This window comes from Capsicum annuum, chromosome 8, assembly GCF_002878395.1.
Source record: "Capsicum annuum cultivar UCD-10X-F1 chromosome 8, UCD10Xv1.1, whole genome shotgun sequence".
NCBI lineage: Eukaryota > Viridiplantae > Streptophyta > Magnoliopsida > Solanales > Solanaceae > Capsicum > Capsicum annuum.
In genome coordinates this window covers 171,272,545-171,286,632 of record NC_061118.1, presented here as the reverse complement: position 1 = coordinate 171,286,632, position 14,088 = coordinate 171,272,545, and the positions used below count along the sequence as shown (strand labels likewise).

Here is a 14,088-nt window from a genome sequence, read left to right as displayed (position 1 = left end):
CACGAAGCAACCCACAACGAAAAAGCGAGCGCAGTGAACTGTAATTGTGAAAAGATTGGAAGATCTTGCCAAAGAAGGTGATAGCCCTGTAGATTCGTTCCCATGGTTCGATCCTTCCCGGTAAACAACATGCTGAAACTTTCTGTTTCGTCGAGCCCCGAGCTTGTGGTCCTCCTTTGAGTGTGGGTTCAATTGAATGAATCTGGTCTGATAAGGCACAGTACAATACGAGACGATGGAATGCAATGGGATAGATGGTAGAGGGCTGCCTGCCGACTTGAGACATTTTGGCTTTTTGGAGCGTGTAATACCTATCGGTGAGCTGAAGAATTACTTGGAAAATAATATACCAGACGGTATTAGCCAAAAAATGGAGGCAACATGGAGTCTATACCGCTCCTCGTAGAGTAGATCCCGCATCCAACCAAGTCTTTGAGTAGGAAACGACAGAATTCCCACTACCGCTGGCAAGCCAGTCGGGCAGTGAGCGCGGTGGGAACGGGCTTCCCAACATTGATTTCGTGCTTGAGTTGGAGGGCTCTCCCTCTGATACAAGTCAAATGGTTACCTTAATTTTCGAGGACATGATTGGAGGTCATCATTTAAAGGCTCAAGACTTGGTCACCCCGAGGGCACAAGAATATGCAAGGAAGATCCATTTTGAGCACAAGCAAGGCCGTGTGTGGAAGATTGCTTGGAGCATCGAAAACTTGAGGACTCACGGTTTTGAACAACACTTAATGGGTCATGATTTGGTCATCTTCATTAAGGGTATTTTGGTCACTTCATTGGGTCCAAATGCTCTTCATGGCCACCCCACCCTTTAAGGGCATTGTTGTCATTTTGCCTTGTCTTATAATAGAATATAAATAGAACATTTTAGGTCTTTTTCTCATTAGTTGTTCATTGATGTAAGACTTGAAACATGAAACACCTTTAGTTGTGGGGCTTGGAATAGCCACCACACCGAAATGAGGACAACAAGTGTGGATATCACTTGTGTTGCAATGTTGGCTTGAGACGTTGGTGTTTAGAGGAGGTAAAGTTCCTCTTGTGTCAACGTAGGAGTTAGGTTAACCGTTGTGTGTAGTGTTAAGGGTCCAAGATTTAGGTTAACCGTTGTGTGTAGTGTTAAGGGTCCAAGATTACCATATTCTTGGATTCTTAAGATTATACCAACCAAGGTCTAACTATCTATCCATTTTGTTTATGCTGTAATCGTTTGTTTGTGTTCTTGTAATTCAAATTCGTGACTTCTTGTTCCATTGTTGTTGTTCTTCATCTTGTTGTTGTTAACATAGTTTGTTGTTAGCTGTTTTTGGGTGATAAACACATCAATACATTGTGTTCTTGTTGTTGTTTATTGAATCCGAGTGTGGTCTTCAAAAGAGTCCTCGTATCTTTGATCTTGTGGACTGATTTTGAAGTGTGTTTCGTGTTCTCGTTGTAATTCTTGTATCACCCTCCATCCATCAAGTCAAGTAATTCGCTATCGGAAATTTCTCCGCCGCCTATTTCTCCTTAGCTATGTAATCAAACACCTTTATGTAAATGGGGACGAAGGGAGTAGCAAGTATGATGATAGTCTGTGCTTATGATTTATTCGAATGCAGTTGTAGTTTGTACTCACTAAATTACTCTGTCAATAGTTGATGATCAAGTTGTTTAAAGTACTATGAGAATAAGATTACTCAACAATGCGGTATTAGTAAGGCAGTATCTCTCAACCTTTAATTCCTAACAGAAATTTACATCATACATCCCTTATTGTTCTTTTTTGTATTCCATAAGCTCAGTTACATCTCAGAATTAGGAGGAGGCTGCAAGAGGGTAGAGGCAGAAGCAAGAGGCTCGTGCACAACAGAGTTTGTGGACACCGAAACAGGATTTCCTTCTAATTGCAGCATCATACTGCCCAGTATTTCTGTCAACAGTTTCTTGAACTCTTCCTCTTTAACCATCTTCCCATCATCAGCATCCAACATTTTACACACTTCTTTTATGACGTTGTCCATCTGCAAACACGTGGGATACATACAACTATATCACGCGCAAGGCCAACTTTTAATAAAGCAAAAATGTTATCTGTTAGTCGACGAGTTTTAACTTCTACACACTGAATACTGATAACTGATAAGATCACTACGTTTGACATTAGTTACTTGAAAACAAGAAAAAATTAATTGTTATCGCACAAAAGGCCAACTTTTAATGAAGCAAAAATGTGATCTATTAGTTGACGAGTTCACCTACTATACACTGAAAGATAACTACATGTGACATTAGTAACTTGAAAACAAGGTAGATTACTTGTTACAATATGTTAAAAAACGCTGCTATTGTTATTGCATATAAGTTAATCCTTAGTTAACAAGTACCTGGTCAACAGCACCAACGGGAGGTAACCCAGCTGATGGTGCAAGAACATCGAGTGCAACTCGTAGGTATTCCTTGGAGATCTTCCCATGCTTATCTCTAGGTATAGTCTTTAAGGCAGAATCCAGCGTCTGCACCATAGATAAACAACAAAGGTTAAGTACCACTAAAAAGAGAACCAACAAGTCAGAAGAATGGATAACTAACTACAAGAATATGACGGCCCTCAGGCCACTAGGAAAGTCTTTTTGGTCACTTTTCCACTTCTTGTATGCCTTTAGTCCCTATGGAAGTTTCAGTTCTTGTAGTAAGATATGTTACTATATATTATTAGGTCCAGAAGAGAACCTCATGGATGATATGTACATACCTTATCCAATTCAAACTTGTTAGACAATAGTCTTTTAATTCCACTTCCATCAAATGTGTTCTCGCTGTGAGCAACAATCACTGGCTGCTCCTTGAGACGTTGAGCAGCACTCTCCGCAACTTTCTTAAATTCAGCCAAAAATGTCTCTTGTGTAACAGGTTGCTCATTAGATGCTCCAATGCAAGATTCAACAACTGGCTCCACGACATTACTCATAACCTACAGACACAAGATAATAACAAAGTAATATGCTCTACTAATTAGCAAATCAAAGAACTGGTCATAAACATAAATATGTAACAAAGAGGTTATAGGGGCTAGTAACCAGCAAATTTATGAATCAGTGAGCAATCACATGTATCCACGGCCTTAGCCTCTACACACACTGAGCTTAAAATTTTTACTTGTAACTGTGAAATTTGTCACGTTTCGCTAGTTACCAAATTTATTTGATATAATAGTGTAAAATTTATTATAGCGAGACCGAATGGAAGCCGCTAAAGAGAATAAATGAACTACCCATGAGTCTGATGCAGGAGGCATCCCTTGATCAACCGTAAGCTTCTCAAAAGTCTTGATGATGTAATCTTTGAGGGATCCATCAGGCAATTCTAACTCAGAGTACAGGGAAAGCGTCTCTGGTTCGAATGCAGGACTTTTAACGAACTCAAGAAGATCTTCGCCATCCATACGAAGGAGTACAATTGGATCTCTCTTTAGACCAGCAGCCATGCCTAATAAAATATCTGAAAGAACCTCTTTAAATTCAGTCTTGCTTACTTTCTCTTGCTTTCCATGTGTGAATTCTTGAAGAACCTATGTCACAACAAGTCAACTAATTAAAAGGGTAACAAAAACAATTCTGGATTTAGAGAAAAATTCAACTTTTATGCGCTGACAGTGTAAAAGACATTAGAATCAATTAAATTATGTATGTTCATCTCATCATTTTCAGCAGATTCAGAAAACAAAGTGAAAAAGTAGAACATTTCTAGGCAATCTCCATCACTATCAAATACAGAACAACTTGAATGACAAGATCCTAGTTACTGTTACTGTTCCCAAAACTAGTTTTTACTGTTCTTCCGTAGTAGATTCCAGATATTTGTCGAAGGACGTAATGTATATCCAATGCTAAAAATACTTAAGTTCAAATGGAACCAAATTCATCTTAATAGTAAAACAAATGAGACAAAATGCAAAATATGAAAAGTTGAACCCTCGAATAAAAAACGGAGAAAATAAACGAACAGTACAGACACAAAAGTCCAGTTGAGTCGCTGTCTCAGCTAGAGCACTCTCTATTCATTAAACATCTGACCTCTTACGATAACCAAAAAGAAAAGTGTCGATTAGTTTAAAAATGCGTACTAGCATCAATAAAATGGATAAAAATCACGAGAGATCAAGGTTCAAAATTCAGTTGTGACTAAATCAGTTAGTTAATTTCTTCTTATTTATTTAAGTCTTGATGGACGGAGTTACTCATACGCTTATTTTACTAACAATTAATAGAAATAGACATACAAAAATAGTTGAGTTGCGGGCAAATTGACCGGCCGGTTTAGGATATAAGTTTTACCTTCAATCCAATGTTCCGCTCGGCCGACACTTGTTTCAAAAATGGTATTTTAGCGAGAAAGGCAAAGATTACTACTTCAAAGAAACCAACAAAAGCATGACCAAATACAAAAAAGAATTACTCGCATGCGATGTTTACACTAAACTAATAAATACAAAGTTGACCATGGCAAATAGATTTCGCAATGAGAAATGAAAGTACCTCAGAGTAGATATGATCAGATTCAGGAGAAGAACCTTGAGCAGGTAAACCAAGAGCAACACCAATATCAGCAACAGCAGGTTGTAACTCTTTAACTGAAAGTTTACCGTCTTGGTCTGTGTCAAGTTCTTGAAACTTATGTTCTACAAAGTTACTAAACACTCTCTCATTTCCAACTAACTTCATTATATCTGAACCGTCCATCACCTGACTCTCACTACTTTTCATCTTCATCTCTTCATTTTTCTCCATTTTTTAGACCCTTTAATTTAATTCTTTGTCAACACACTTCACTTTCTCCCCGTGACCAACTTTCTTTTTCTCTTCTCTTCCAACAAAAAGGTGCGTCTTAAATCAATGTATATTATGACTTATTATGAGTAGTAGTTCATTTGCAGACCAATTTCTCTTGAAAGAGAGTTCTAGAGGAAATGATAAGTGAGAAAATGACCTCTTATTTTGGTGGTAGGTTCAAAAGCCCCTTTTAAGTTTAAAGTATATCACTTGAGCAATTTTAATCTTCTATTTTATGTTTGCAAAACTCTCTGCCATATATTTATTAAATTAAATTTTAATTTGAATTGGGGAAATGAGAAATATTTACCAAAAACTCACATTTGAAAGTACAGATTTGGTATTTTATGTTACTCTTGAATTTGTTTTAAAAATTTGATGCAGCTTTTGAGATGGAATGACATATTTTGACTTGACACAAAATTTAAGAAAATAAAAAAGATTTTGAAATTTTGTGGCCCTAAATTAAAGTTGTGTCAAATATATCAAAATACTCTTTAATCTTGCGGTCCTAAACATATTATGTGGAAAGTTGAAATTAAAGTATTGCCAAAAAGGGAAAGAGATCATTCTTTTTTAAACGGATTAAAAAGAAAAGTAGATCATTCTTTTTTAAACGGAGAGTATTTTTTTTTTTCGATGTAGTTTCTTATGTTACATTTTTTGAATCTTTGATCATATTTTTTAATTAAAAACTTCAACAGTATTAATTGAATTTAATTGTAATATTTAGTGTATACCAAATATGCTCATTTTTTGCATATCTAATAGAATCAAAACGGCTCCGTTGATATTTAGCAAACTATTTTGAACCTAATATTCCTAATAAAACCATTTTGTCAAAAGATGTTATTCTGTGTGGTCGGGACAGCTGGGGCGGTTAGGGTGGCAATTGTACGAAGTCTTTGTGACCTCATGCGATTTGAAACTTTTTTTTTTTTGCTTATATTGTGGGTTGTCGCTTGTTGGGCCCTTTAACATGTGACGCGTGTCCACTTTTTACGGGGCACGACTACCGTAGTGTACACGTAATTTGGTTCTCGTGGGCCAGGGCTTAGAGTTTAGTGGGCCGGGTCAGAGCTGTTTTGGATTCCATGGGCTTTGATTCCTGCGAGTTGGACACTTGGACTAGCAAAGAGTAATGGATCGATGATTCGCGTAAATTTTTGACACGAGCTCTGATTGCATACAGCTTAATTGTGGATTTGTCTTCCACTTTCACAGCAAAATTTAACTTAAACGTTTCCACTGAAGAGGTTCTGCATTATAATAGTTCGAACATGAAATCTTTAATTAAGAATAGACGAATCTACATTTCTTGGTGATAACTTGCAGATACTCAATAACATATGAAATCTGTGTTCCCCAATATGAGTTCAGTGGTTAAAAATGTGTCCGTTCAAATTGTAATATAACGATCGACTTAGAGCTTCAAGGAACTCTTAACCAATTTGCTTGAGGGTACAAATTTCGTAATTAACTGCTGAGGTACACTAAGACATACAGCTTCAATTCACTCGGACTCGCAGGAAGATATGATACAACCAATTCCAGTTAGCACAGACAAAATTGTTTCTGGAAGTAAATGATCACAACTTCAGTTTGGCCCAACCAATTCTATTAGTAAAATTGCATCAATCTTTTGGAGCACAGTCGCTTCTGCAGCAGGGAAGGGGAGATCAATCCTGAAAGAACAAATGTTAAATCATATAAATTAGCCAAGTAAACAATTGTCATATCAATCAACGGATTGAGTGCTTCAAATATAAAAAGAGCAGCCCGATGCACTAAGCTACCCACTATGCGCGGTGTCCGGGGAAGGGTCCCACCACAAGTGGTGTATCGTACGCAGCCTTACCTTGCATTTCTGCCAGAGGCTATTTCCAAAGCTTGAACCCATGACCTCCTGGTCACATGGCAACAACATTACCAGTAGGCTCCCTTCAAATATGAGTGCTTCAAATATGTTGTTAGTAAAACACATCAACCATCAGTCTCTGAGTATACCTTGTCCACAATCAGAACTCTGATACAGATAAACATCTGCTGTATCATCATCTAATCCTTTTTCTAATAACATAATATCCTACTCCACCGAACTTAAGTGATGAAAAATAATTGGTCACGAATCTCTGCTCCAAAAAGAGTAATTTACCTCTACATCACAACACACAAACATCAGAAGAGATGCAAAGGTTCGAGTCAGCCCCACCACTGATTACACTTTCACTTTTCCACCAATCCGCACACAATACCTGTATTGACAGCTTGATGTTTAGGAGAAGAAAAAATACTCTTAAACTAAATCTTAGAAGGCAAAATTCGGCACCTTATCCTTGTGAGTGTCAATGACAGCAAGAGGCCACTGCAATACAAATTGTTTTACCCAGAAACAGAAAATGTAAGTGTTTATAAAAAGTCATACTAGTAAATAATAGATACGTTAAAAGTGCAGTACTAACCGCAGTTCTCAAGTCCCATAACATTACTTTCCCGTCATACGATGCAGAAACCAAGTGAAACCATGACTTTTCATGCCACTTGCAGGTGGATATCCAAGAACTGTGTGATGAGAACTGATAGACAGGAGCCGAAGTACCTGTTAAGTGATAAATGAAAGAGTTTTTTTTCAATATATCAATGTGCGATGTAAGGTCATTAATAAACACAGAGAACGGACATTTAAGCACAGAGAGACGGGGAATAAAAGTTCAAGTGGGTGTTTAGAAGTGCTTCTGCAAGTTGGAAAGAAAAGAAAGAAACCTGGTCTGCGAGGATCCCATATCCTAAGAATGGGGTCAGAACCACCAGCAGCAATAAGGGTGGAACCTTCACCTCCAATATCAAGGCAATTAATGACTTTGCCGCAATACTGTTGAAGAGGAAGATGATCATTATCCATACTTTTAAGGCAATAAAGTTTCAAGCTCTCAACACAATAGACTAAAAAAAGAACTATACACCTTGACATTACAAAAGTTTAAAACCAGCTACTTGTCATGATGGGAGGTATCTTTTTCTTCAAGATGGTGTAGTTTTTAAAAATATGATTGTTGACTGCTAAAAGGAAATGTTATCTCTGACAGAAAGTGAAAGCAATATCACTAGGAATAGCATATGTAAGTCCTACCACTTCCACAAATTTTTCATAATTTCATATTCTGCAAGTTGAAATCTATTTTGCCTCTCCCAATCTACATGTAAGTTAATTTTAGGAAATACTAGCCTAAATGCACAGACAGTAGAGATGTGACTGAAAGAACAGAAGAAAGAGATGGCAACTCACCAGGTTCAATGAATCCTTGCCCATCTCAACATCCCATCTTTTAATAGAGTGATCCCATGATGCTGAGTAGATTGTTTCATCTTGTGGCCACACCACAGAAGACACACATTGAGTATGTCCTACAAGTGTAGATTTAGCCTCCTCCTGTGAGCATAAGATGTAACAGAAATATTTTTGAGTACAAGATAAGGATAACAAACATTAAGAAATCTTTTTAAACGAAAAGAGAAAACAATATAAAAGGGAGAGAGAGAGAGAACCAAGATCAAACTATGTCACATAGTTTGGAACGGGGGAGTAGCAATACAATGCTGGAGGCGCTGCAGGAAGAAGGGTGGGACAATTGGATAGGTGCGGCATACAAGAGGTAGGATGGAGAGGGTTGCAAAGTAGAGGTTCAGGGAAGAGGTTTTGCAAAAAAAAAGTATTTAAGTAGATTGTTTTGTTACGTGTATCCCTTGCATTGCAAAATTTTCAAAATCAAAATAGTAACAACAGCCATAAATTGTTCTTTCCTCCTTTCACTGGATTTGAGAACAAAAACATTATCCTTTTTTTTTGGATAAAGTAGAAGTTAGAACAGACACTTTATCCTTAACAAACAGGCCGTGGATGCGGTATGAAATAGATATATTTTTCTGTCTTTAACCTAGACAGATTAGAAGAAATGTAGTCATACTTCTACTTGAGGATCTTCCTCTTCAGCATCCTTCTTCCTTTTCTTGACAGAAACTACATCAGCTGTATCTGAGCCATTTGCTTGCCACAGAGCTATTTGGCAATCCCAGGACCCTGAACACAGCTGTCAACACATAAAAACAGGGAGTCAGTAAAAGTTCTTATAATCAATTACATAATTAAAAAGCTTCAAATGATCAATTAAGTGAAGAGATGCATGACCATATCTCCAGCATTATTTGCCGCAACACTTTGAACAGAAGCACTATGTCCATTTAAAATCTTAAAGGCTCTAATCCTCTTTATCTGATCCGAAGAATCATCTGCATCAAACTTTTAAGCCAAACAAATACTAATTAAAGAAAGATCACAAATTAGGCAGTGAGTTATAAGTAGTGCAGGCACATCATGTTACCTTCCAGAGCCTCAGTGTCCTATCCTTGGAAGCCGTAGCTACTATTTGATCTGCACCGTTTTGAGCCACTAAAGAAAATAAAAGGTATAAATATGATAAGCAGAGAGACAGAATTGTGGAAGGACTGAAACACAGAGAAATAGATATCTAGGAGAAATTCAAACTATATGTGCACAGGATTGTCATGCTGGTAAAAGTTTTTGATATCCAGTGTACTTCAGCATTGCAAGGCGGATTAATAGAATGGATATCAACAAGAAATATTAACCGGAAAAGGAACCAAAAGCAGGTGATGTGACAGTATGGACATGGTGTCACAGATAAATGATAATGGCAACAAACGGTGAGGCATAATGCTAGAAAAAGAGCAACTGAGGAGAAACAATCTCCCTCTGGTACCTCTTGGGTTGACAACACACACAGAAGTAATTGCACCACTATGGCCCTCCAATAGATGTGTACAAGATCCGGCAGCCTTCCATATTCTGATTAGCACTATCAAATGTTAGGTTGATACAATAACAAAAGAAAGAATAAATAAAGCTGAGTTCTGAACCAAAAAAATGCAATTAGCAAGAGAATATACAATCAGCAGATTACCTTCCTAGACCATCATAACATCCAGTCAAAACAAACCTGACAGATCACAAATATGCACATCTTGTCAGTTAAGGCAATAGTTCATTGTATGTGAAAGAGGACCATTATTACATTCTTAACTGACACTATCCAATATTTTAGGGAAAAAAACACATGGAGGATGAAACTTAACTCTAAAACACTTGAAGCAAAAGCAGCACAATGTAATAATATCAACAATATTGTCCTCAGTAATCTAGTGTATAAAAGATATCTACGAGTGGAATGAATGACAACAGGCCACAAGTATAAGGTACAGAGATGTAATAGCCAGAGACATGAAACCGTTCCATTTAGTTATATTATGCAGGCTCTGTGTTCTTTTTTTCGGGATGAGCCCATATTCTCTTTCAGTAAATAAGCTCCTTTAGAAGCATACACGCACCAAATATTAAATATATTAAACAACGAAATATATACAAGGCGGAGAATATTACAAGGATCGCACCGAAGATTCTTGAAAAACAAATGTCACACTCATGCTTACTTAGAATTAGAACCATCAACTGCACTGACCCAGTCGTCATGCAAAGATGGTTCTTCTTGTTTTCTTGGAGCCACAGCTCTAATGTACTCAATCTCTAATATTTTCTCCTGTAAATATATAGGAAAAAAGGAGTATAAGAGCCACTGAATATATGTCTAATAACATAACTAAAGCATTTTGTCAAAAATCTCAATGGCTTGTACCTGAAAATAAGCCACTTCTGGATACTGAACGAGAACTATGAGAAACAAATAGGAAGGAACTAGAATTACGGACTAGCAGTACTTCTAGAACCTTCAGGTATGTACATCTTTTTGGAATACGTACAATTATTTCAAACATAAGTACCGGTCGACCATCTTTATCATTTCGGAGAGAAAATGTTTTTACATTACACTAAACTGACTACAATTTTTTGTATTGATCATTTAATAGGACTACACTGCCTACAATTTTGACACCGAACTTCTAATATTTTGGAGTTGGGACGTGCAAAAGCAAATTATACGAGATATGTTTGCATTTTTCTACAACTCTAAAACTCCAACAAATCTTGAGCCAGGGGTCTATCGGAAACAGCCTCTCTACTTCTTCGGAGGTAACGGTATGGACTGCGTACATCTTACCCTCTCCAGACCCCACTTTGTGGGAATACACTAGGTTTGTTGTTGTTGTTGTTGTTGTCTAAAACTCCAATAAGAGACACAATTGCAAGCATAAAAAGATAAAAAGAAACTTACAGCTGAGATGCCCTTGGCAAGGAGAAACTCTTCAAGTGACATGCGTACCAGCTCTCCATCAATGAGAAAATCAAAAGGCTCAGGATTCCAGTCATCTTTTCCTAATAACAATCAAATGACAAAAAGGTAAGTGTACTAGTAAAAACACGTATAGCAGAATGAAAATACGAAAATATGAAAATACGGTGCTTGTCCAGTGTACACGAGAGCAGGTCATTTATTTAATTAAATATGACATATGACTCTTTTATCTCTGATCCCAAATTTAGACACAATATACATTTTGATAGTCATTTCTAAGGATAAAGTAGCTCAATTATGGCACCATTAACTTATCAACATAGATTAACAAATACCCATTTAAAGCAATTTACAAGCTCATAGCTTAAACAAGTAAGATAAGCGGATGTTGCTCAGACTCTTCAAAAATGTCAAAGGGTGCATGTCGGATTATCCCAAAGTAGTCTATTTATGGAGAATTCGACACGGGAGCAACATTGAAAGTGAAGAGTCCGCGCAACTTAGGGTAAGCCAGTCAATTAAGCCAAATTGACAATTAACATGAGTTCATTATTACATAAAAAAATCTATTATAGTATGAACGATGCGGCAGCATCCTCAATAATTGAAACTTATTTATCTACAAACGAACCATTTTCACAACAATTCAGACTTTTTATTTTTATTTTTTTTTGATGACAGCGGGGTGTCTGAGCCAACTTTCGCATACCTCAAGTAATTTCACAGGATACCTGCCACCTCCCACACCAGCAATAGGTACGAGGTAACTCTCAACAATTCAAACTTACAACGACCAATCAATCAACTACCTCAAAGTCACTAACTAGTTGAGGTCAGCTATATGATCCATATTCCATTCAACAAATTAAGAAAACTAATACTAGGCGGGTCTGTTAGAACTAAAAGTTACCAGCTTTATATACAACAAAAAAGGAACCATTTTCACAACAATTCAAATTTATTTTTTGATGATCGTCGTGTCTGGGCTAACTTTCGCGCACCAGACTAATTCCACGTGATACCTGCCACCAGCAACAGGTACCACGTAACTCCCAACAATCAACTACGCCTGAGTCACAAACTAGTTGAGGTCAGCTATATGGTTCACATTCCACTTAACAAAATTAAGAAGATTCATACTAAGCAGAATTTGTTAGAACTGAAAAATTTACCAGCTTTAAGGAGGTTGTTGACAATGGAAGAGAGGCCAAATCGGGTGAGGTTGGACGGAATAGCAATGGAAGTGGGAGGTGCCTTAAAAGGAGGCTTCAACTTCGTTACGAACCGAACCTGTACACGCCTTGCAGACTCTTCTACCTGCCCATCAATATCCATTCCCGCCATTATACAAATACTACTACTGCAAATAGTAAAGGAGGATACAGTGCGTTTTTAGTGTATGAAGAAAGACTATCGCGGCCAAATTCGCAGGGTTTGAGGCGTTGTTTGTTTGTGGAAGTTGGCTGGTGGAAGAGTTTGATAACAGACTTGGACCTTTCTTTTTTGGTTGGGCTTCATGTAATGTGTAGTCCACTTCATTGGGAAAATTATGGCCCAGTTTATTTGGGCCGTCTAATTACAGAAGAGAAATTTTCATAAACAACTACAGGTTATAGCCTGAGATATAACTATAGTTTGTCCATGTCTATTTACCATTCATTCGTAGCTATTGTTTTGGTCTAATAGTTGTATTTGTTTGCTAATAGCTTCAATATTTTTGCTCAGTAAGACTGTATCCATGAATACAATCCCAATTTATTATCAATTTGTATCACTTGTATTCATTCGCTCTACTGATTGTATCAACACATGTGTGTAAATTAATTAAGGGTGACAAAAAGGTTTTAAAACTAAAAAAAGAGTGACACAAATCTTAAATATTGAGTAGGGGTGACAATTTTAAGATTAGCGTTAATGACACTAATTTTAAAACCCTTAAGTTTCATTATTTACACAAAGATCCCTACACCACTACCACCACTCCTCCACACCCTTTTTGTCGCTGCTGCCGCGCCACCTCCTCTTCCTCCACTATCACTATTACTACCATTGACACCTCTTTCAAATCCACCATGATTTCCTTCCTCTACACAACTATCACTTATTTTTCTTCTTTCTCCGTCACCACCATTATCATAATCAACACCAAAACAAATGTCATCTCCTTCTTCGACGTCATCACCAACACCATCACCTCCCATTTTATCATAAATATCACTTTTTTGTGGGCTCCTCTTCCAACCACATTTTTTTCATAAATTAAGTAAATATCGAAGTTGTTGCAACAACTGTCGAAGTTGCTACAACAACTAATAGTAGTTGCTGCAATAATTATCGAAGTTGTTGCACAAATTAATAGGAGTTGCTGCAGCTATTATCGTAACTGTTGTAGCAACTCTCGTAGTTGCTGAAGCAACTTTCGTAGTTGCTGAATTTTCTGAATTATTTCTTCATTCGTTTTTAAAGGAAATCAAAAAATTTCTTTTCAAAGAATTTTTTTTTTTTTTTAAATAATTCATTAAGATTTAAAAAAAGAAGAAGAACAAATGAAAAAAAAATAAAAAAAAATGGAGGAAGATGAAAATTTAGAGAGAGAGAAAAAAAAAAGATGGGGACAAAGAAAGATTGAAAAGATAAGAAAAAAAAGGAAAATTCTAAATTCTAAATTCTAAATTTGGAGTTAGAGAACTTGAAAAATTTGTAAGTTTTTAAAAATTACACATTACACCTCAATTAACTTAATCAGAATTTAAGTAAAACTTTGACCTTAGCTGGTCAAAGTTGTCACCATTTTTAATTTAAAGATTTTTTTGTCACTTCCCACTTAATTTTCTTTGTAAAGTGATGTTGCCACAATCACATGCAATTACGTTATATGTATTCACTTACTTTCATTGTATCAATGTACATAATAATTTTTCGTCGAAGGAGTTCAGATGAACCCTCCGGAGCAAAGGTGGCTCCGCCACTGTCTTTCACTCATACAACAAAGACATGTA

The 14,088-nt window shown here is 36.8% G+C and overlaps 2 protein-coding genes across 2 annotated transcripts; both read right to left on the bottom strand.

Moving 5' to 3' along the window:
- Positions 1–1,705: 1,705 nt before the first annotated feature.
- LOC107840522 lies at positions 1,706–5,137 on the bottom strand. Its single transcript, XM_016684408.2, has 5 exons — positions 4,530–5,137; positions 3,266–3,562; positions 2,747–2,965; positions 2,379–2,507; positions 1,706–2,015 (listed from the first exon to the last, which is right to left on the bottom strand). The coding sequence occupies exons 1-5, from the start codon at positions 4,779–4,781 to the stop codon at positions 1,797–1,799; spliced, it is 1,116 nt and encodes a 371-aa protein (XP_016539894.1). The 5' UTR covers positions 4,782–5,137; the 3' UTR covers positions 1,706–1,796.
- Positions 5,138–6,198: 1,061 nt separating this feature from the next.
- LOC107840521 (ribosome biogenesis protein WDR12 homolog) lies at positions 6,199–12,559 on the bottom strand. Its single transcript, XM_016684407.2, has 14 exons — positions 12,262–12,559; positions 11,069–11,169; positions 10,329–10,435; positions 9,803–9,838; positions 9,602–9,687; positions 9,203–9,270; positions 9,010–9,120; positions 8,789–8,911; positions 8,110–8,253; positions 7,587–7,695; positions 7,286–7,422; positions 7,153–7,188; positions 6,979–7,078; positions 6,199–6,508 (listed from the first exon to the last, which is right to left on the bottom strand). The coding sequence occupies exons 1-13, from the start codon at positions 12,431–12,433 to the stop codon at positions 6,986–6,988; spliced, it is 1,323 nt and encodes a 440-aa protein (XP_016539893.1). The 5' UTR covers positions 12,434–12,559; the 3' UTR covers positions 6,199–6,508; positions 6,979–6,985.
- Between the last annotated feature and the right edge of the window lie 1,529 nt (positions 12,560–14,088).